Raw genomic sequence first — 19,755 nt, forward strand, 5'->3', positions numbered from 1 at the left:
TGAGCCTTAAACAGCAAACATATTCAATATGACGCAACTTGGAACAGTTTTATACATCAAAACATCACTCACAATAATGTCAACATAGTCGTAACACCCAATTCCATCAACAAGGATAGAGGTCAGCTCTTAGTACCAGTAGCTGCTGATTGACAGACAACACACATAAACACATGCATACATACAAGCAATCCCAGCAACATACATACCATGAGCAGTTTGATAGTTACTCATGGGAACACAAGGTTTTTGTTAAGCAGGAACCTTTCTTCCAAGCTCATGGCTGAACTAACAGGAGGTGGCATCACTTGCCATCCTTGCTACCACTGAAAAGATAGTCGAGTGAAGAGCCACCACCTGGAGCAGCTTGCACCTTGGTTGACGGACGGTCCTGCAGCATCACACGACAGCTACTAAGCATAAATTGCACAATTATTTCATGGTACAGATTTCGTAGATGTCATTGTGCATTTTCAGCCACAAACTAAGTACATTAACAAACAACCTGTTTGGAATAAATGATCATGAACATTTGGTTTTCATATATAAGGCATTTCAGCAAACTATTCACTACTACAGTAGAAGTGTTCAAGGGATTGAAGGGACTCCATCTGAAAGGCCAAACAACTCAGTAGATATCTTCATGCAAATTGCATCAGCACAAGGCATTTCCATTTGCATGTGCAGAAACTTGAATGTCTTGGGTGGGGGTTACCACAAAGCATTAGTAAACCCAAAAGTCGAACTCTCCTTAAAAGTTCAAACCACATGACAACAGGCAACAGAGATTATTCCAACTGGTATTAATGACATACTGGATTTAACAGCTATGATTGTGATAAAATATTACAAATATTTATGGCTATAGTATCAAATAACAAGGAGGGTCTGGCCTCTTATATTTGTCAGAGATTTACTAAGATTTCCTCTACCAGAGTGAAAAATGGCTAAACATAAAAGTACAAAAAGGCTGAGGTCAGTAGATAGAGCTTGCCCATTGCAACCATGTTTCATATAAATGTAAATGAACACAGCACTGCAATCATATTCTCAAGGGTACTTGTTGCAAACCCTAAACCTAAACGAGTACTTCTAGATCATAGGCTAAGAGTAAATTATGTACAACAGCGAATAGAAAATTTTTCTTCCCCACCTGCATAACACTCAATTGCTAGACCAAAATAGCAGAATCAAAATGTTCATAAGTCATTGAATACTGACCGTAAGGAAATTTCCACAGTTCTGACCTTCAGCTCTCATGTAATTGTTCGCTTTACTACTTTGAATACCAGCTGGGATATCTTTTAGTTTCTCAGCAGTGGAGGGAGGTGCAGGCTTTTGGACCGGTGTTGGCTTCTCAGCTGATTTTGGAGCTTCATCACCACCAAAGAGGTAGCCTAAGGAACTCTGACCACCCCCACTGCTAACACCACGACCCATCTTACAGAAGTTTGTCTGTTACTCTGCAAAATTAGTTTGAGGTACAAGAGTAGTGTTATCCCCAGAGTACCCAAAAAGCACAAGCAGCGTGCAGCACAATTATAAAATTCCAAAGATAGCATTCATGGTTAAACAACAAAAGGAATTTCATTTGTGTTAGTTTTATTCGACCCTACAAGCACTTCATCAGCAATAAAGCGAAGGACTTCAAGATGTTGGCAACTAATGACTCAATTTCCTAAGCAAAGGGATAGGTCCACACAATTTGCAGCATAGCAAGCTAGCTAATACTTAGGTAAACAAGAGTAGTGAAACACCAGAACATATTAGAGAAACACTTTTGACCGCGGGATGAACCGCCAGGTTATACCCAATCTAAGATATTAATTCATATGACTGTGACACAATCTAAAAGGAAAATGGATACTTGTCTGCAGCTTGCTACTTCTGCTTGCTTCCTTTTTAAGCAATGTCGTTGAACCGCTTACAAGAAACGGTACCAAGCTAGTGCCACAAGATTTGCTCAATTATTGGTCCAGAGAAAAGTGCAAGCCAACTAAAGAAACTTGGTCCAGTACAGCCTACTGATGTATCCACCTCAACTTCCCCCTGATGGGTAAGCCATTGGCAGCGGCCAGAAACGACACATGATGGCATTACAAAATTTCCCATCTATAGCGACATGCACAAGGCCAATTGTGTAAAGGCACTCTCTGAATTTCAAAAATAAATTCCATCGTGCGTGCACGCACGCACCATGGTTCGTCGCCACCGACAAACAGAACCTCTGACATTCTTGTCAAAGAAACCGTAACACCTAAGGAACAGATTCTCTTCGCCGAATCTCTGCGCCTAAGCTCCGGTCCACTGCACTGAACTGTGGAGCCGCAGCGGACCGAGCAACAGATCGGAGAACACCACCATGGCAGATTACAGAATCAGCAGGCTCGAGCAAGAACTGGACCGCACAGCGCGCAATTATCCACACCAAGGCCTGAATCAGCACCACGATGCCAGATCACACCGCAGCGCGGAGGCAGCTAGATGGATGCAAAGCTCCGAGGCCGAATCCCAGGCACGAAGCTACCCCGCATTCGCCCAACCCGAGGCGGGAACTCAAAAACCCACGGCCCAGCGCGCCGGTAACGCGGCATCAGGCCGTCCCAACCGCCGAGAGTTTCGCGGGGAAATCCCCGCCGAATCTCGGGGAATGGCGGCTGCGGGGAGCTGCAATCGGTGCCGGAGCTCGTGGAGCAGCTAGATTCGGGGAGATGACGCACCTCGGTGGCCGGATCCGGGTGGGGGGAGGCGGGGGATCCCGCAGCCGCCGCCGCTCGCTGCCCAGAGCCGCAGGTGAGGAAGGCACGCGGGGGGGGGGGGGGGGGGGGGAGCCGACCCTGGGCCGGCTCTCCGTGCCTTATTTTAGTGGGCGGAGCTTTTTCGATACAGTCCCTCAAGTTTCCGCTAATCAGATTCCCGCGCCTGACGTTGACAAGGTAACCGCGAGGTAATGGTGATGGTCGCTTTGTTTACTTTCAGCTCGAAAGTTTATTTTCTCGCGGAATTTTATGTTTAAAATGAACCTAGCCATTTGAACAGTGATGGTTGGTAGTGATTTTGTGGATGACACTCGTGTGCTTTTCGACATGTACAATATTCCACGTGTTTTTCATGTTTGGATTTGGATGTAGGTGGTTGTGTTTGTGAATGTTTTATAAGAAAGGACTAAAAACTAATTACATTTTTTTAGTCTGATCTCTGTTGGCCACACCCAAAGTCAAGTTTACTGTGGAATTTTGGCATATAATTTGATGTCTAGAGGCCCCATTGTCAGGTGCATTAGGGTCATGGTTTCCAATCAGAAGTAGGAATGATGTAGGGCAATGGGTGGGCCAATGTAAGAGAGTGGTGGTGGTGGATTTGATTGACTAGCAGAGCTAGGTAACAGTGGGACACAAAATGGTTTTTACATGGATTTGTAAATGAACCATGTTTTGGTTTGTAAAATATAGAGCCTCCTAATTGGCGGCGGATCGCTTCTATTTTAGCTGTCACTCATAGAACACCATCTCTAACCATTGTCAAAGGTAATGCCATGCTGGGATGATACACGTTTGTTTGCTTGCCAAAGTCTATATTTCACTGAAATAACAGTTACAATTGTCAAAGGTAACTTCTATTTCTATGCTTGGATGTATATTGCCACAATGTGTAATGTTTGGAGTAAAAAAAATGCAGCTTTTAACTTTTTTTTTCAAATTCTCACCTAGATCCATACACTCCAAAATCAAGAAAACGTTTTGACGATCATGGATGCATTTTACTTTATTTTTTATATGTGAGGACTTAAAAAAACTAACACATTTTTGTTGCTCTATTCTGCCCTTTTAAGGCCACACATAACATCAAGTTCACTGTACTAGCTTCGTTGCCATAGATTTGATGGCTAGAGGAGGCCCTACTGTTGGGTGCATTCAGGTTGCGGTTTTGCATCAGGTGGGTATGATGGAAGGTGAATGGTTGCAGCTGGATTCGGTGGATTAGGAGAGCTAGATGCTCGTGGGGCCATGGAACGCATGAAGCTGGTTATTTATTTGATCCAACAAAATTTAGTGTCTATTCTTTTCAGGGGAAAGAAAATAGAGTATACATATTGCTTGCCATCGATATTTTTTTTCTTTTTAAATTTGTTTTACTTAGCTCCTGCGTGTCCCTCTCCCTCTCCTCTGATGATATAAAGTTATCAAATTATGTTGAATTTTCTGCTCCCTTTTTCTTTCCGTTTTGGAATTTGAATGACTCAAAGCGCTTGGCATAGTACTCGAATGGATGGAGGCTCCATCAACCCAATGTTAAAAGTCAACGAGCACATTTCAAGAAAAAAAACGAATAAAAAAGGGGGCAAAAGGGGATCATACAAAAAAAATGTTCATTATGCTAAACATAAGTTCTCACATAAATAACCAGGTAAATCAAAACATCACAATGATTATGATGCTTGATCCTTCAAACGTTTGTAATCTACAACTGCTTCCAATAATATAACCCAGCTAATGAAGGGGGGAACAACTCTTCTGTAGAAAAAGGTAGCAGCACAACAGAGCTCCCATCTCTCTCTTCCTCGTACTGATAATGACAGATGAACCATCATGTACAGGTCCAAAAGTGGAGGTGAACATATCATTAGTATTGCTATAAACAGGGTAACCTATTGGTGCATATGTTCATCTGATAGCTCTCTGAATTTCAATCTTGTCAATACAATTTACAGCCATCTGAATGATAGAAGGGCTAAAACCCAGAAAAAGAAATATAATCATATACACGGGGAGATACTTGATATTAGCCTGCTCCCAGTGTATGGTATTTATTCACTGGATCCATCATCATCTTTGCTGCTAAGAATGTCATCTTTGCTACTTAGGGTTCGTATTATCGCTTCTAACACCTTGATATCACTATCTTTCTTTGCAATCTCCTCTTGCTTCAGCCGCAGCTCCTCCATGTGTAGCTCAAACACTCCTGCAAGATGTAAACGTGATTAAAGACAGCATTCAGTTCTCGAAAATGCTCAGTAGAAACAGGACAGTACATACTTGCAGTGTTCTCCAGCTCCTTTGTGACCTCCTGCGCGCGTAACTCTGCGGCTCGTTGGGCAGCTTCAGCCTGGCGTTTCTCTGTACGAGCTCGAGCTGCGGCAGAAATGGCAGCATCAAGTTCGCGTTCCAGAGACTGAACCCTCTGGTCAAGAACCTAATCCACAGCAACAAGCACAAACTTAGGTAACTCATGTGGGATAATGATCAACTTGAAGCCAGGAAACCAACAAATATGACATATTTCCCCATCCAGAATAAATATAGATTCGGCCGCAGCAGAGCCAAATGGTCAATGAAATTCGCATTTATGTAGTTCCTCTGGATACAAATATTTTTCAAATCTCAAAGTATGCAAATCAGGGAAATAACATGCTTTGGTTTTGTACCATATACATTGTTTCATAATAACTAGTTAAAATTAGTATAGCACATTACTGCATACACCAGATTTATAACTACAGATGCACTAAAGGACACAAACTTTAATAGCTATTAATAAAAAAACCTTATCAATTACTATTTCTGTGGAGATCCCAAAATGTAAAAATGTCCTGCACTCCAAAGGAACTAACTTTAATTTAAACTCAATATAGAAAATGATGATTTTACAACAAAGCAACTAAATACTGATGTAGTGATGTCTTCAGCGTATGCTTCAACCGACTCCGATTAAGTTGCTATAAGCTGGACTTCATTGCTATAAGCTTAAGGAATCCAAGGCAGGAGTATCTGTGATAGAACACAAAAGAGACAAAGGTACATAACCTACAATGTCACAATACAGTTTAAAAAATTAGCATAGCATGAACTTCCGTTTCTGGAGATTATGTAATGTCTTCCACATTATCAAATTGACAATATATGTGAAACTCAGAGGAGCAAAATTTGAGAGGTAGTGTCCACAGTATCAAACAGATGCACACACTATATATCCACAAAGGATGAACACGTCATATGTTATCAGGACACCCGTGCCCTAATTTTATTTGCCGAGTCAGACACCCAGTACCAATGTCAGATTCCAACTGATATTTGGCGTAACCCCAAAAAATCTGCCGAATCAGTCACCTAGACCTGTGTGTCCATGTAACGCTGGCTATCCAAAAGATGGACACATAAATCCACCTTTCCTGCTTTTTGCGTTAGTTAATCAAGTCACTAGATCCAAAGTTTAGGCCGGAAATACTCATTTTGACAAAAGACATCCATGCATCTTCACATTCATGGTACCAAAACATCATATCAGTGTTGGCATATTACACTAAAACAACAAGCTTGCCTATGGAGTGCAAAATCTTAGTGTTTCAAGTCCAGCACAATTCTACAGCAATGACGAAAGATGAGAAGTCCCACCGGCAAAAAATGGACACAAAGTATCAGCTTTACCAATCAATTTTTGCATTCCATCAAAACAACTAAATTCCATTTGATTGGACTCGGCATCAAAATTTCCTGCTAGCTCTACAGACCCATGCCAAAAGGACCTAATCATTCAAGCACTCAAAATCACACCCAGCTCAAGGACCACCCTCTTGCTTTCTCGCCTTCGGGTTTCTGCATTTCAAGCGAACGAGGGGAGTACGCCCGGCAGGGATTCGGGAGCACGCCATATACCTTGATGGTGCGGGCCTGGTCGGCGGCGAGCGAGGCCTTGGAGAAGATGTCGTCGTCGACGAAGACGGCCTTCCGCGCAAGCAGCTTCTGCAGCGCGTCCACGTTGGCGCCCAGCTCCCCGAGGTTCCCGATCGCCGCGCTCCACCGCTCCCCCGCCGCCGCCGCGGGAGCGCCGGACGACGACGAAGGAGACGGCGAACCCGAGGCCGCGGCGCCGGGGGCAGGGGCGGCCACAGCCGCCGACTTCTCCCTCTGCGCCGCCATGATCCCCGCCGCCGATCTCGGCGGAGTCCGCTGCCTACCTGACTGCCTCGGCTGAGCTCCCTTCCCCTTTTCCGCTTTGGGCCCTGGGGTTTGCTCGAAATCGCGGACAAGGGACAACCTCCAGTGCCGACACGCCGCCCAGACACTGACGCCCGGGACCACCCCGCCCGTGGGGCCCGCGTGTCAGCGCTGCTACACGCCGTGCCCTCCCGTCACCGCCTCTCCCCCCGGAAATATCCGTCGCCCACCCGCGGGCGTGGAAAAGCCAACGCGATCGGACGGCGGGATCCGCCGCTGCCCACGCCGATCGACGGCGGAGGACGCCCCCGCGAGCCCTATATCTCCCTCTCCTCCCCCACCTGCCTGCGCCTCCACTCGCCTCTCGCCGCCGCCTTCGTGTCCTCTCCCCTAAACCCTTCCGCCCATCTGGCCCCCTCCCCCTCAGGTAAGCCCTTAAACCCTAGCGGTTTGGTGGATGCGTCGTTGTGGGGGGCGATTGGCGAGTAGGGTGTACCAGGACATGCTGCCGTTTATCGTTGTTTTCCATGGCTTTGCGCGGCGAGGGGTTTAGGGTTTACCTGGATGGCTGAGTGGTGGGAACCGATCTCTGGTTGGTGTCCTCGCTTTGGGTGTCGCCCCTTTGCGTTGGGTGATCAACTTGCCGCTAGTTTGGTTATTTGTTGGCGTTTCCTGTCCCCAAGGTGGCATGAAGCTGTCGTCTAGCGTATCTTTGCGCTCGTGGTCATCTGCTCTACAGATATCATATGGTCTTGCCAGTGCCAATGGATGCTCCATTTTTTGCTGCCGTAGTTTGATGGATGCTCTTATAACGTTTATGCGTAATTTGTATTTCTTTCTGTTACAATGTTTGGATATAAGAGATGTCATAGATTTGGTAACTCTGAGTCAGGCTGTATGTAAGGCCAAAATTTACCTGTTTCTAATGCTGTTTTTTAAGGATTTACTCAGAAGATCAATGTTCCGTAGAATTGAATTAAAAAAATTCCAAGATCTATACCAAGTTAATTTGTTCCACAACATTTTAACTTGGTTGCTGTTTATCTCCTATGACCTTGGAGGATGCATGGATTTTTGGTGGTTCTTGCTTTATTAGTTGGAAACATTGCTTGTCTACGCTACTGATAAAGCCTAGCTTCTCCATGAGTTTGAAATCTTATTTCCCCACCCTGATTTGCTGTTCTCTCAAATGTCGTAATTTTTTTTTACATTTTTTAGGGTTTAGATTTAGACAAAAACACATGTTTTCAACAAATTGGAAGCTATCCATTCAATTAGTTGGTGTTTGGAACATCTATTTTCTGGTGTACTTATAATACAAAAGTATCTTAAAGCTTATCTATATTATGTGTTATATGTATTACATGTATGTTGCTAACACTAGATGTTCTCCTGTTGCAGTTTGGAACGATGGCACTTGCTAATAAGCTTGGTGGCCTGCTTAAGAAAGCCACTAGTTCAAATCCTTCTATCTATCAAGCAATCAGATGCATGTCATCATCCAAGCTCTTTGTTGGAGGTTCTGGCCTGTGAATATTTTATATGCTCATCTGCTTACTTCTTTACCTTTTCTGTTGCTCCATATTTTCCTGATGCCTATAAAATGTTGTTCAGGGCTTTCTTATGGCACCGATGATCACAGTCTTAGAGATGCCTTTTCCAATTATGGCCAGGTTATTGAAGGTACCATGCCCTTTGCACTCTTCGTGGCCTAACTTTTTTTTTGCTGCGCCTGTCTTGGTTCTACTTTTAGCTGACTAGATATGCTTCAATCTGTCCAGCTAGGGTTATCATGGACCGTGAGTCTGGAAGATCTAGAGGTTTTGGCTTTATAACTTACACATCATCCGAGGAGGCTTCTGCTGCCATCACAGCCATGGATGGAAAGGTTAGTAACTTGGGATGGTTATTATTATTATCTTGCCTTTCGGTTGGCATGGTAATAATATTTCATCATGTTTCAGCAAAGATGATTTGTCTATAACCAACTAATTTTTATTAATTTGCACCCTTGACCTTAACTTAGGCTAACCTCTGCTCAGGTTCTCCTAATCCTAGCTCTCTTCCCAATATCATTTTTAATTTTTGTGCATTATATTACAATAGAACATTATGATAGGTTTAGAGTGTTGATAGATAGTAAAATTTTTATTGAAATTTATGTTGATTGCATGTTTTTTGTCATTCACGCTCGTAGCCTGTGGTTATATCAGTATCAAGGAGCAGTTAGTTAGTGTGCGCTGCAATTATATATTCCAGGAAGTTGCAGCTTGGGCAGCAGTGATGTGTTACTTGTTCAATGTTAAGAAAAAACCGTGATATTCAGTCATAAATGGAACTGTTTCATTATGATGGATGATTCTGTACTTGTTTACTCTTCCACTTTTTTACATTGATCCTTCAACTTCCATTGATGCGATATATTAATTTAATGTAAACTGTTAATGTATGTTTGAAATGGATCATATTATTTGCTCTGCTATTTATTCTTTGATCTTTTGGTCGGTCATTTGAATTTTGAGTGGTCATTTCAAAGTGTTCACAGTATGAAAATTGATGTGATTTTTATCTTTTTTTAATTTTGAGTGTTTTTTCTTAAAATTAAATAATTAATATTCTACACCTTACTTCTTCTTGCTGATTCCAGGATCTCCATGGAAGGAACATACGGGTTAACCATGCTACCGAGAGAACTGGTGGCTTCCGGGCCGGTGGCGGTGGTGGTTTTGGTGGTGGTGGCTACGGCGGCGGCGGCGGTGGTTACGGCGGCGGCTACGGTGGGGGCTATGGTGGCGGCAGCAGCGGCGGTGGGGGTTATGGTGGCAACTATGGCAACAGGAGTGGTGGTGGCTATGGGGGTGGTGGAGTTGCAGATGGATCTGGGGGCAATTTTGCTGCTGGAGGTGGTGACGGCTTTGGCAGCAACTTTGGTGGTGACAGTGGGTTTGGCGCTGCCGGTGGCTCCACTGGTGGTGATGAGTTCTCTGCTGGTGGCAGCTTCAGCAGCAACAGGAATGACGGAATCATGGATGATATGTTCAAGGACGACGAGCCTGACAACTACGCCGACAAAAGGGCCTAGCTTTTGTCCTCCAAGCTACCCTAGTGTACCAGTAAAAATGAGGCGAATGATCATCCGGATGAGATTCCAGGACAATCTGTAGTGGCTGGTGTTTTTCTGTTAGCTTTGTATGTCTCTTCTGTCTAAATAACAGAACGAGGCACCTTGTGTTGAACGGACTATCGAAGTGTGCTTTATTTGACTTGCTCTGTTGCATGTTTGCGCCTCTGGCAAACGATGGCAGACGTTCCTGTTTCAAGGTCTTTCTGGCAGTGCTATATCTTGGTTCTGCTAGTACACCTGGCTTGCTTTATTATCCTGTCTGAAATCCTGTGGGACTGGTAAGAGTTTCTATAAATTCAAAAATCTTCAGTTTAATTCCCGAGTCGTTCATTAATTTTTTTCTCTAGAATATCACTAGTGCTCACCCATCAGTTGCGTTTATTGTAAGATTTGTGGATCTACTCAAGGTTGATCTTGTAGGTATATCTTAATCATCTGTGAGTTCCAGTCTGAAATTCTCGAGTGCGTCAAGTCTCTTGTCTTTCCAGAATTTTAATGTGTCGCACTCGCACGCAGGCCGCAGCGCGATAGAGTTGGATGTCCTTGCTCGAAGCAAATCAAAATGGATGCAAACTTTGCTTGACGACTATCCCATTCGTCCCTGACGTATGCATAGGAAATACGCTCAGATTGTACCTGCAAGCTACTGCAGGGCAAGTGCCGCATGCCACAGGAGGAGCACACATGCCGTAGAAGATTTTTTTTAGATTGATCACAGCGGATGGATGGTTTGATCTTTTCCAGTTTTCTTTGATCAACCTGAGAATTTACTCAGAATATGTTCTCTCTTTCTATAAAGGTATATAGCACGAGATGCTCATGTTGTCTAGCTAGCAGATCTTGCAGTCAACACCAATCAAGTACTTTTCAAATCCCCTATCTGCTCCCTGATTGATTGGAGAAAAAAAACCCGACGAAGAACACCAAAACAATGGTGTGTCAGGTGGAAGGACGCCGCCTACCACCTGTTCAGAAACGTGTGCGTTCAGTGTGGCGCCGATCCTTGCGTCTCTGTCTTGGTCGCCATTCGCTTGGAGGAAAAAGACCCGACGGTCGCTGTCGTCGATCCCAATCCTTCTGAACGGCGACACGAGCGCATCGCTTGCTGCCCGCGTCTCGTCATCCTCCTCTGGCGCTCCCCCATAAAGGCTAAAGCTAGCCACCTCCAATCCTCCACTGGCGAAGTCAATCTGAATGTGGTAATAAACTCGTGCAGATCAAGCCGGACTTTTCAGTGAATCTAGTCAGCGGCGGCCGCTCCTACTTGCCGCGCCGCTTAAAGTGGCCATGGACCGTGCCGTTGCCTGCGCGACTTCGTCTTGTCTGCTGCTCATCACTTGCCACAACAAGGTAAGAAGAGGCTCTTGGCTTCCTCGGCGTTCCTGCTTGTCCTTGGCTTGTTCATGGATGGATTCTCTCTGACGACGGATCGATGTTGAAAAAAAGGTGCTGGAGATGTTCGTGGTCGAGGACAAGGCCGGCGCCATCGCGGTGATGCTGGCGTCGCTGCTGCTGCTGGGCACCTGGCCGGCGCTGCTCACGCTGCTGGAGCGCCGGGGCCGGCTGCCGCAGCACACCTACCTGGACTACTCGCTGACCAACTTCCTCGCCGCCGTGCTCATCGCGCTCACCTTCGGCCAGCTCGGGGCCGGCGAGCCCGACTTCTTCGCGCAGCTCAGCCAGGTGATCGAGCAACAACTACTCTTCTTGGTCTGGTCACTGATGAGAGGTGAGAACATCCGATCCTTGCGACGAGGCCATCGGTTCTGAAATTTTGAATGATTTTGTGTTGGATTGGAGGATAACTGGCCCTCGGTGATGTTCGCCATGGCCGGCGGCGTGGTGCTCAGCGTCGGGAACCTGTCGACGCAGTATGCCTGGGCGTATGTGGGTCTCTCCGTGACCGAGGTCATCAGCTGCAGCATGGTGGTGGTCATAGGTAAGGGATATCATCAGATCAATGCAACTCCTTCCTGATCATGTGGCCTTTGGTATTTGGTGATTCTCATGCTCATGCTTAGCTTGATCATGTGATTGATGGTCATGGTTTTTTGTGATTCTCATGCTCATTCTTCACCATGTGGTTTTTGGTGTTCGCAGGCACGACGCTGAACTACTTCCTGGACAACCGCATCAACAGGGCGGAGATACTCTTCCCCGGCGTGGCGTGCTTCCTCATCGCCGTCATCCTCGGCTCCGCTGTCCATGCCTCCAATGCAGCTGACAACAAGGAAAAACTTAGGTGATCGTGCTGTGACTGAATCACCTCCTACTTTCAGAAACTGTTCTGAACGCTAGGCAGGCCTTTCGCATCTTTTTAGTCACTGGTCTGATCATTGTATCACGGAACGTTGCAGGGCAAGTGGAATCGAGGAGCCAAGCAAAGAAGTACTTGACAAAGGAATGCTGCCCGAATATGCGAGAAGAACTGCTTTCTGCTGCTGCTGACATGTTGCAGATTCTAACTTTTTCATGACCTTTTCAATTTCAGATGCTCCCAAGGACTTGGAGGATGGATCCTCTGGAGCTAAGCATGCCCCCAGCAGCAAAGCTGAGGCAGGCACTGCAGAATACCTCATCCAGCTCGAAGAGCGGCGTTCGATCAAGGTAACATGTCGTCTCGTCATCCATGCATCCTCACCAAAACAAGCAACATGATTGATCTCCAAGACGTTTCACTGTACTCACCAGGTATCCAGGTCGAGCACCTTCTTCGGTCTTGGGATAGTCTTCTTCTCCGGCGTGTGCCTGTCGCTCTTCTCCCCGGCGTTCAACCTGGCCACCAACGACCAGTGGCACGCCCTCCCCGGCGGCGTGCCGCACCTAGCGGTCTACACCGCCTTCTTCTACTTCTCCATCTCGTGCTTCATCATCAACGTCGGCCTCAACATCCTGTTCCTCTACCGGCCGATGGCCGGCGCGCCCGAGTCCTCCCTCAGGGCCTACCTCAGCGACTGGAAAGGCCGGCAGTGGGCGCTCCTCGCCGGCCTGCTCGGTGGCTTCGGCAACGGGCTCCAGTTCATGGGCGGCCAGGCTGCTGGCTACGCTGCTGCTGATGCTGTTCAGGCATGTCTGGCTGCTTGTTCATCCATTGTTTAAATTCATGACATTTAGATCCTAGAATCCTGAACCTTCAAAACGGGAGTTTGCAACTTTTTCGCATCATGATTTGTTTGCGAAGATTCTGATTGTTTATTTCACTTTCACCAGGCATTGCCTCTTGTGAGCACATTCTGGGGCGTCCTGCTGTTCGGGGAGTACCGGAAGTCGTCGCGGAGAACCTACATCCTGCTCGGGCTCATGCTGTTCATGTTCGTCGCCGCCGTCGCCGTGCTCATGGCCTCGTCAGGTCACAGGGGCAACAAGTGATCACCGCTCCCTGTGTTTTCCAAATGCTGCTCATCGTGTGTTTGCAAGAGCAAACTATTACCCTTGCCAACAGGATGCAAAGAAATTCAGACAACAAGGCAAGGGACCCTGCTTCAGGAACCAACCAACAAGGCGAATTCGATTCGTGATGTTTTCAATAGAATGGGGATTTAAATAAAAAATGCTTGTGGTGTGGTTCCATGAAAGCATAAAAAGTGTAGGACTATATGTATAATAGTTTTTTCTTTCTGTTCTTTCCAAAGACTATTTGGAGCAGATATGATGATAGTAACTGAAGTTGTTCCGGGAGTTTCTCAGTATGCTTCTCGGATTCGTGCAGTTCATCATGCAACATTAAGAGGCAAATGCAAGGAACCATAAATATGTCTTCTTTGACACGCTCATCACAAGACATACTATTAAGTGCAGAGGTTAAATCAAACATCCCAGTTTCTTGAGAGCAGGGGGCGGCAAAGCAAAAAAAAAAAATCAGGGTATACAGATCAACTCAACCCTCTCTGCCGTCGGTGAAAAAAAAGTGTATTCTTATCGTTCGAGAGGCGGGTGAAGGGGAGTTCGACCACGGGCGCCTAGGGGAGGCGAAAGGGAGGTGCCCTCGGCCTCGTTGGCGGCATGTTTGCTGGTCATGGAGGCATCAGGTGAAAGGATAGAGCGCTGAGAGGAGTGATGCGGTGCATGGTTGAGAGGCATCCAGTTACCCATTTGAATTTTAAAATTAGGAAAACCGGTGTCCGAAAGGAATGTTCTTTGTAACTTTTATCATGGATTTAATTCAAGTTACCTCTTCGTCCATACATTTTCTTTTACAACGTACTAAGCTTATATTTTCTTTTAAACTAACAATATACTAACATAATTCTTTTGAATTTTAATAAAGATATTACAAAATCTGGATGTTGGAATTCATGGGCATCTTCTTAAAGTCAAATGAGGAGATAATTCCAATCTAGTGTACCTGGGGTACAAAAGTTTAAGATCTAATTCAGCCTAAGAAAGTTCTAACAAAAAAACAGTAAAGAAGGAAATGGGGGGAAAAATAAATTTACTAACTTTGAAGTTGACCTTTCCTCTCCTCAAGTGTAAAATGCTTTTACAAGTTCAAACTTCAAAAATATGTTGTATTTTTTAATTTTCCAGAATATCAATTTGAAGAGAAGACGGCTAGCCCTCATATAGCATTTTAGAGGTATTTTTCTTTTGGTGACACCTAAATTTTTTTCCGTACCTCTACCACTTCCACTGTTTCTCTGATCAACATTCATTCAAATTAAAGATCTATAAATTTTGCTAGTTATGTGATTGCTTCCTAATCTTTTCCTGCCATTTCCCTTTTGAAAAGGGATTGGCCAGGATCACATTTTTTATGAAGGTATCTTATGAAATGCATCATAATTATATCGATCGATGGATTGGTAGTTACAATCCTACCATTATCAACTCAGGGCAGCAGCCTGCACACACGTGGCTTTACATGCAGGTAATTTTTATGCCGGTCGAAACAAATGCCAATAATTCTATTCTAAGTCTAGTGTAAGACCTGAAAAAAGCTCGGGAACATAACAAAAACTGCTCAGAGGCAGCACAAGGAGACTAAAGAAGAGTAAGTTGGTGATGTGGTCTTAGGATGGTTGCAGCAAATGGTTGAATCAGCGGGGAGCTTGTCAAGTGAAAAGTGACTGCAGCAGCTCTGGTGACCTCAGGTTGGCGACACACTCGAACTGCAATGGAATGGAACACAGTTCATTACAAGGTTGCAAAATCAACAGGCTTTGACTTGCACATCAACAAGAAGGATATTTGTGATTTCACTTGCAAGTTTGTTAGGCTTCATTTTGGGTGGTGGTTCTATGAACTCAAACAGCGAATTTGTGATTGCGTACCTTTTGCTGCCCGTACTTCTCACGAATGGATTTGAGGGGGCAATTATTGGTGTTATGTTGTAGTTTCTGTAGAGCACACACGCACATTCGAATATTGGAACTTTTGTAAGAGGTGTAGTGCTCAAGAGTAGGGTTCTGTAAAGAGGAGCCACATATTAAATATAAGACAACTTTTAAGATGATGCAGAGGTACACATGCAGTATTTTTTGTACGAACCCATGGATGGTCTGATTGGTTAAGTGTCCATCTTGCAAGGAAAACTGAAGATGCTGCCACCACTGAAGGAAGAAATTTCAGGAAACCATAGTCGATCAAAGTCAACTCTGCTAGATAATTGGCCAGATAACACAATGTAGACGAAGGAGCCTGGAAATGTAGTTTGGCAACTTAGTGATGAGGATAATACATATAAATTGAAAGGAACTGTTCAAATGTGGTTGGGTGCTGATCTTACTATACAAGAAGCCTGTGCTGCTCTTAGGAATCTCCTGATCAAAGTTAAAGAGAACAAGTATGTTTGTGAAGAAACAACTATGCATGGAAAAAGGTAGTATATGTCGATATGTGTGAAGCATTGAGAGTAACCTGAGAAACATGTTTGTTGTTGGAACAGATAAATGAAATCCCAGGTCATCAAGCACTTTACGCTCCATTTCCAGAACCTGTGGATTCAGGAGGATGTCAGCTCTGGGAATTCAATGGCTATTTGCATATATGTTCAGCAATCCCCTCAGACTCCAGGTGAAACAAATACCTCAGCCTTCTGATATGTACTGTCTGTTATGATACAAAATTCTTCAACGCTAGGAGCACAAAACTCTTCATATTTCCTGCAAAAGGGAAGTTTATGATATTTCCAGTGACATGGAAATCACTGGCACCATGGCATAAGCAAAAATAATAACATAGAACTTGCAGAGTCATTCATTTGTAATTATTTGTTGAATTATTTACTGCATAAGATGCTTCAGCATCTAGGCAAACCACATGCCATTATAGGATACATTCTCCTATCAACTGGACAAGTGCAAAGCTTCTCAACAGTAAGTATTAAATTCTAAAACTTACGAGGCTATAAGCATGCTGGTTATTCCAAGAAGTTGTAGTTTCTGCATTTGGATACAATTCTGAGAAAGAAATTGGTCAATAAGATATACTGTAAGGTAAAGTGTATCTGCCACAAGCTTATATTCTTCAGAAACCTGCAATGAGAACAATGCATAAAACTTCATAAGAGAAGCCATGAGAAGCAAAGATTCAAATGTGTATAAAGGATAATTATCGCGTGAAAAGGAAACGGCAGATGCCTTGAAAGCATGAAAGAAATAAATAGTCTGATTGTGATGATGAAGACATCAATCACTATACAGTGACCGCTTCAGCATATCATTGTCACCAAGTTATGCGTTGAATGGATAAAGGATGATTCAGTCATCATCAACTGGTTCAACTTTTTTTTTAAAATATGCAGGAAAGCTGCGCATCATTGCAATAAGGAGAAGAAAGTATTTAGAGTACAACCCACACACACACCCAAACTGGTTCAATTATCTCACATATATTTCTCCTCTTCTGTGACATCAGATAACTATAAACGTGGACAGAGAAGGAAAGAATTTTCATAGATACAGTATGTAGAACTCACATATAAGTACATAACTAAATAGTTCATGTTTGTATGAAAACACACAAGTTGTGCAATGAGATTCCAACGATGAATGACCCAATACTGTCCTAAAAACATAATTGAACAGTTTTTGTCTAATCTTCATCATTACGATCCATACTAACCTCAACAAGCCAATCAATTAGAAGACCTCGCATGCTCGTTGTGATGTCTTGTTGCAAAGTTTCCATGTAATTTGGCCTAGGTCTTCTTATAAGCTGGGGGATAAGATAAGAACAAAATGGAGTCTGAGCACAATCAATCAAGAATAGCATGCCGACAATGCAGCACAGAGATGAAAACAAGTATCCCGAACATAATATTTGTCCCCTAGGTCATAAGACTTGCGAAATGTGAGGGAACCAATGGTCTGCCTAAACAGTAGTAAGAAGATTGTATTTTTCACCAAAGAACATTAACATACCTCTGAGGCCATTAGATTTCTGTATATCTCTGCAACGTAGGTAACACACATTTGAGGATCACCATTATTTTTGTCAATATCTACAATGTTTAAACCATCAGAGCCCCCTGTAACAAAATACAGATATTTAGCAGCTACATCTACTAAATAAGACTGCAGAATGACCGATTTATAATCAAGAGTATACTCAGAAAAGATGCAGGCCAGCCAGCAACTCAAGGTAACATGACAAGCCATAAGTAGCCCTAAGCATTTTGGTGGAATTAGCTGCGGCTGTGGCTTCTAACTAATTTTAACTATGGTTGCATGCATCTTAAGATGTAGAGTCCAGGATACTGTATCATCTCAAAAGCTAATTTAAACTAGGAAAAATCAAGATGCTCAATGCTGGAAAAATAAAGATGCAACTGGACTAACCAGCCTTTAAGGCAGCAATTTCGAGTTTATTCCTGGCATTTCTTTCCTCAAAGAATGCCTCATGAAAAGCACTGTCTCTGTTTTGTTCAATATTCTGTAATGATACAGCCCCCTCTTTTTCAACCAAACCAATCTGCTTCTTTTTCTGTGCCAAAAGGTCTACCTTTTGTGTTTCTTCAGCACTGTTAGAATCATTCACAAATAAACTCCCCCCAGCAGCTAGAGGGAGAAGCTTGGGGTTCTTATTTGAACACTGCTTGTTTATGCACTGTCCAACCTTCTGGGAAGGCCTCGGCTGGAACAAAGGAATGACTTATTATTCTATCGAGAATGATTGGTAGAGTGAAGATTGACAAATCATCATAGGATAAAGTAGTAATGTGTTGAACATATTGATACCTGCAACTTAGTTACAGCAGTGCATTTTTTGCAAGCATTAGCACAGCTTATGTTGGTTACATTCTTGAGAACTATGCGCTTTTTAGGCTGAGGAGCTGAAGCTCCAGCATCGGCATAAGAATTTTCATCTGAAGTTTCCCTTTTCATCTTTCCTTTTGCTGCATGTTTTTGTTCGGCTTTCAGAGGAAGTGGTACAGAAGGAGCCGCCCCAGATCTTGTACGATTCGCAGCAGCTTTAGATCGTGTGATTCTACCACTGGTTGCTTGGCAAGCAATAAGTACATGTTTTTCTTTTCTTCCAGCCATGCAAGCCTGAATTTGCTAAAACAATGATGAATTTATGATATGAGTACCGAGGGTAAAGAAAGGAATAACATGAGAAGAGTTGTGGAACCGAATAGGTAAATTATAGTACATATTATGACATTAGAATCATGCTACATTGTGAGATAAACAAGGGCAAATGCTGGGCTAACATAAAAATCAGTTCTTTGGCGAGCCAAGACCTATTTACACTCAAGTGCATAGGTTGAACTAAAACTATCTGATGTCATGAGAGAAAAAGTCGGAGAAACAATAAATTATCTCAGAGCATCAGATTACATAAGCACTTTGACAAATTCCATTCTGCCACATCATCCCATCAAATTACTTGTTCAAGTTACAACTTCGAATTAAAAAATTAACAAAACTCAAACCACAGCCATGAAACTAAGATTGCTCTGCTGCAGAACCAACTTGAACTACAATCGAAATGTGAAACCAGGTTAAATTTTTTTGTTTCCTTCAATAAAAAAAGGACTCTTTTCCAGAAGTTACAGTGTTCTTGACACGACAATATGTTCTTTCCAGAGTGATTAAGACAACAATGCAGAGAGGAATGCAACCGGCACACTTGCCCACGCAACAACAGAATAGATCAAGCTCATAAACATAGCGCATCTACAGAATCAAAGAGAAATCAAAGCCCATAGTTTTCAAGGCAAACAACCTAAATCTGAATGGGGGGCAGATTTAACTTTAATCCCCAAGATTATTTGGTGGAGATGAACTAGTACCACAGTGCCCAATTCCCACCGTGCATCAACCAAATCTGCGATGAGCCGTACGCCGATTGGGGACGAGATAAAGATTCGTGTTTAAGCGCTCGTCAGGGAAGGGAATGTGCTGCAGAAAAAAAAATAGGACGAACGTTTTGCGGAAGAAAGGTCGCCGGGGGGGCTTTCGTACCAGGAAATCAAACCAGGTAGGACAGGCGTTCCGTCCGTCTCCGCTCTTTGCCAGCACCGCAGATCAGGACGATGACGAGGAGGCGGGGAGGCGCGGTCGCGGCGGGACGGCCGGGCGCTGGATCTCAGCGCCGGCCCCGGCGGCGTGAGGCTCAAGAGCAGAGTGTGGAGGCGAGGAGTGAACTCGGCCGCTGGTTAGGGGGGGTTTAAGGCGTTTAGGGCGGGCTGGGGTCACCATTTGAAACAGGGCCAAATCAGCAATTTATCACAGTAAAATGTGGTAATCTTTT

General features: G+C 44.1%; 5 protein-coding genes across 7 annotated transcripts; 2 read left to right on the forward strand and 3 right to left on the reverse strand.

Moving 5' to 3' along the window:
• On the reverse strand, positions 1 to 2,831 carry LOC112888182 (protein SPIRAL1-like 3). Its single transcript, XM_025954541.1, has 3 exons — positions 2,721 to 2,831; positions 1,222 to 1,463; positions 1 to 391 (listed from the first exon to the last, which is right to left on the reverse strand). Exons 2-3 carry the CDS (start codon positions 1,438 to 1,440, stop codon positions 305 to 307), a joined length of 306 nt encoding a protein of 101 aa, XP_025810326.1. The 5' UTR covers positions 1,441 to 1,463; positions 2,721 to 2,831; the 3' UTR covers positions 1 to 304.
• Positions 2,832 to 4,531: 1,700 nt separating this feature from the next.
• On the reverse strand, positions 4,532 to 7,003 carry LOC112888007 (F-box only protein 41). The gene is made up of 3 exons (XM_025954345.1): positions 6,654 to 7,003; positions 5,037 to 5,193; positions 4,532 to 4,962 (listed from the first exon to the last, which is right to left on the reverse strand). The coding sequence occupies exons 1-3, from the start codon at positions 6,915 to 6,917 to the stop codon at positions 4,808 to 4,810; spliced, it is 576 nt and encodes a 191-aa protein (XP_025810130.1). The 5' UTR covers positions 6,918 to 7,003; the 3' UTR covers positions 4,532 to 4,807.
• A 204-nt stretch (positions 7,004 to 7,207) lies between these two features.
• LOC112884869 (glycine-rich RNA-binding protein 2, mitochondrial-like) lies at positions 7,208 to 10,295 on the forward strand. The gene is made up of 5 exons (XM_025950486.1): positions 7,208 to 7,362; positions 8,337 to 8,454; positions 8,550 to 8,618; positions 8,717 to 8,823; positions 9,583 to 10,295. The coding sequence occupies exons 2-5, from the start codon at positions 8,346 to 8,348 to the stop codon at positions 10,015 to 10,017; spliced, it is 720 nt and encodes a 239-aa protein (XP_025806271.1). The 5' UTR covers positions 7,208 to 7,362; positions 8,337 to 8,345; the 3' UTR covers positions 10,018 to 10,295.
• Positions 10,296 to 11,218: 923 nt separating this feature from the next.
• On the forward strand, positions 11,219 to 13,819 carry LOC112884868 (ureide permease 1-like). Its single transcript, XM_025950485.1, has 8 exons — positions 11,219 to 11,403; positions 11,503 to 11,742; positions 11,860 to 11,998; positions 12,160 to 12,301; positions 12,417 to 12,460; positions 12,551 to 12,666; positions 12,751 to 13,125; positions 13,270 to 13,819. The coding sequence occupies exons 1-8, from the start codon at positions 11,347 to 11,349 to the stop codon at positions 13,426 to 13,428; spliced, it is 1,272 nt and encodes a 423-aa protein (XP_025806270.1). The 5' UTR covers positions 11,219 to 11,346; the 3' UTR covers positions 13,429 to 13,819.
• A 1,008-nt stretch (positions 13,820 to 14,827) lies between these two features.
• On the reverse strand, positions 14,828 to 19,671 carry LOC112885776 (cyclin-A2-1-like). 3 transcript variants are annotated; one of them, XM_025951417.1, is made up of 12 exons: positions 19,467 to 19,671; positions 18,237 to 18,548; positions 17,838 to 18,132; positions 17,421 to 17,527; positions 17,122 to 17,214; positions 16,399 to 16,532; positions 16,085 to 16,160; positions 15,916 to 15,992; positions 15,785 to 15,818; positions 15,547 to 15,696; positions 15,330 to 15,464; positions 14,828 to 15,167 (listed from the first exon to the last, which is right to left on the reverse strand). In XM_025951417.1, exons 2-12 carry the CDS (start codon positions 18,540 to 18,542, stop codon positions 15,111 to 15,113), a joined length of 1,464 nt encoding a protein of 487 aa, XP_025807202.1. In that variant the 5' UTR covers positions 18,543 to 18,548; positions 19,467 to 19,671; the 3' UTR covers positions 14,828 to 15,110. The 3 variants fall into 3 exon arrangements, with proteins under 3 accessions (XP_025807202.1, XP_025807201.1, XP_025807203.1); XM_025951416.1 differs by having other exon boundaries at positions 18,237 to 18,557; XM_025951418.1 differs by lacking the exon at positions 19,467 to 19,671 and having other exon boundaries at positions 18,237 to 18,620.
• Between the last annotated feature and the right edge of the window lie 84 nt (positions 19,672 to 19,755).

This window comes from Panicum hallii, chromosome 3 (assembly GCF_002211085.1).
Source record: "Panicum hallii strain FIL2 chromosome 3, PHallii_v3.1, whole genome shotgun sequence".
Classification (NCBI taxonomy): Eukaryota; Viridiplantae; Streptophyta; class Magnoliopsida; order Poales; family Poaceae; genus Panicum; species Panicum hallii.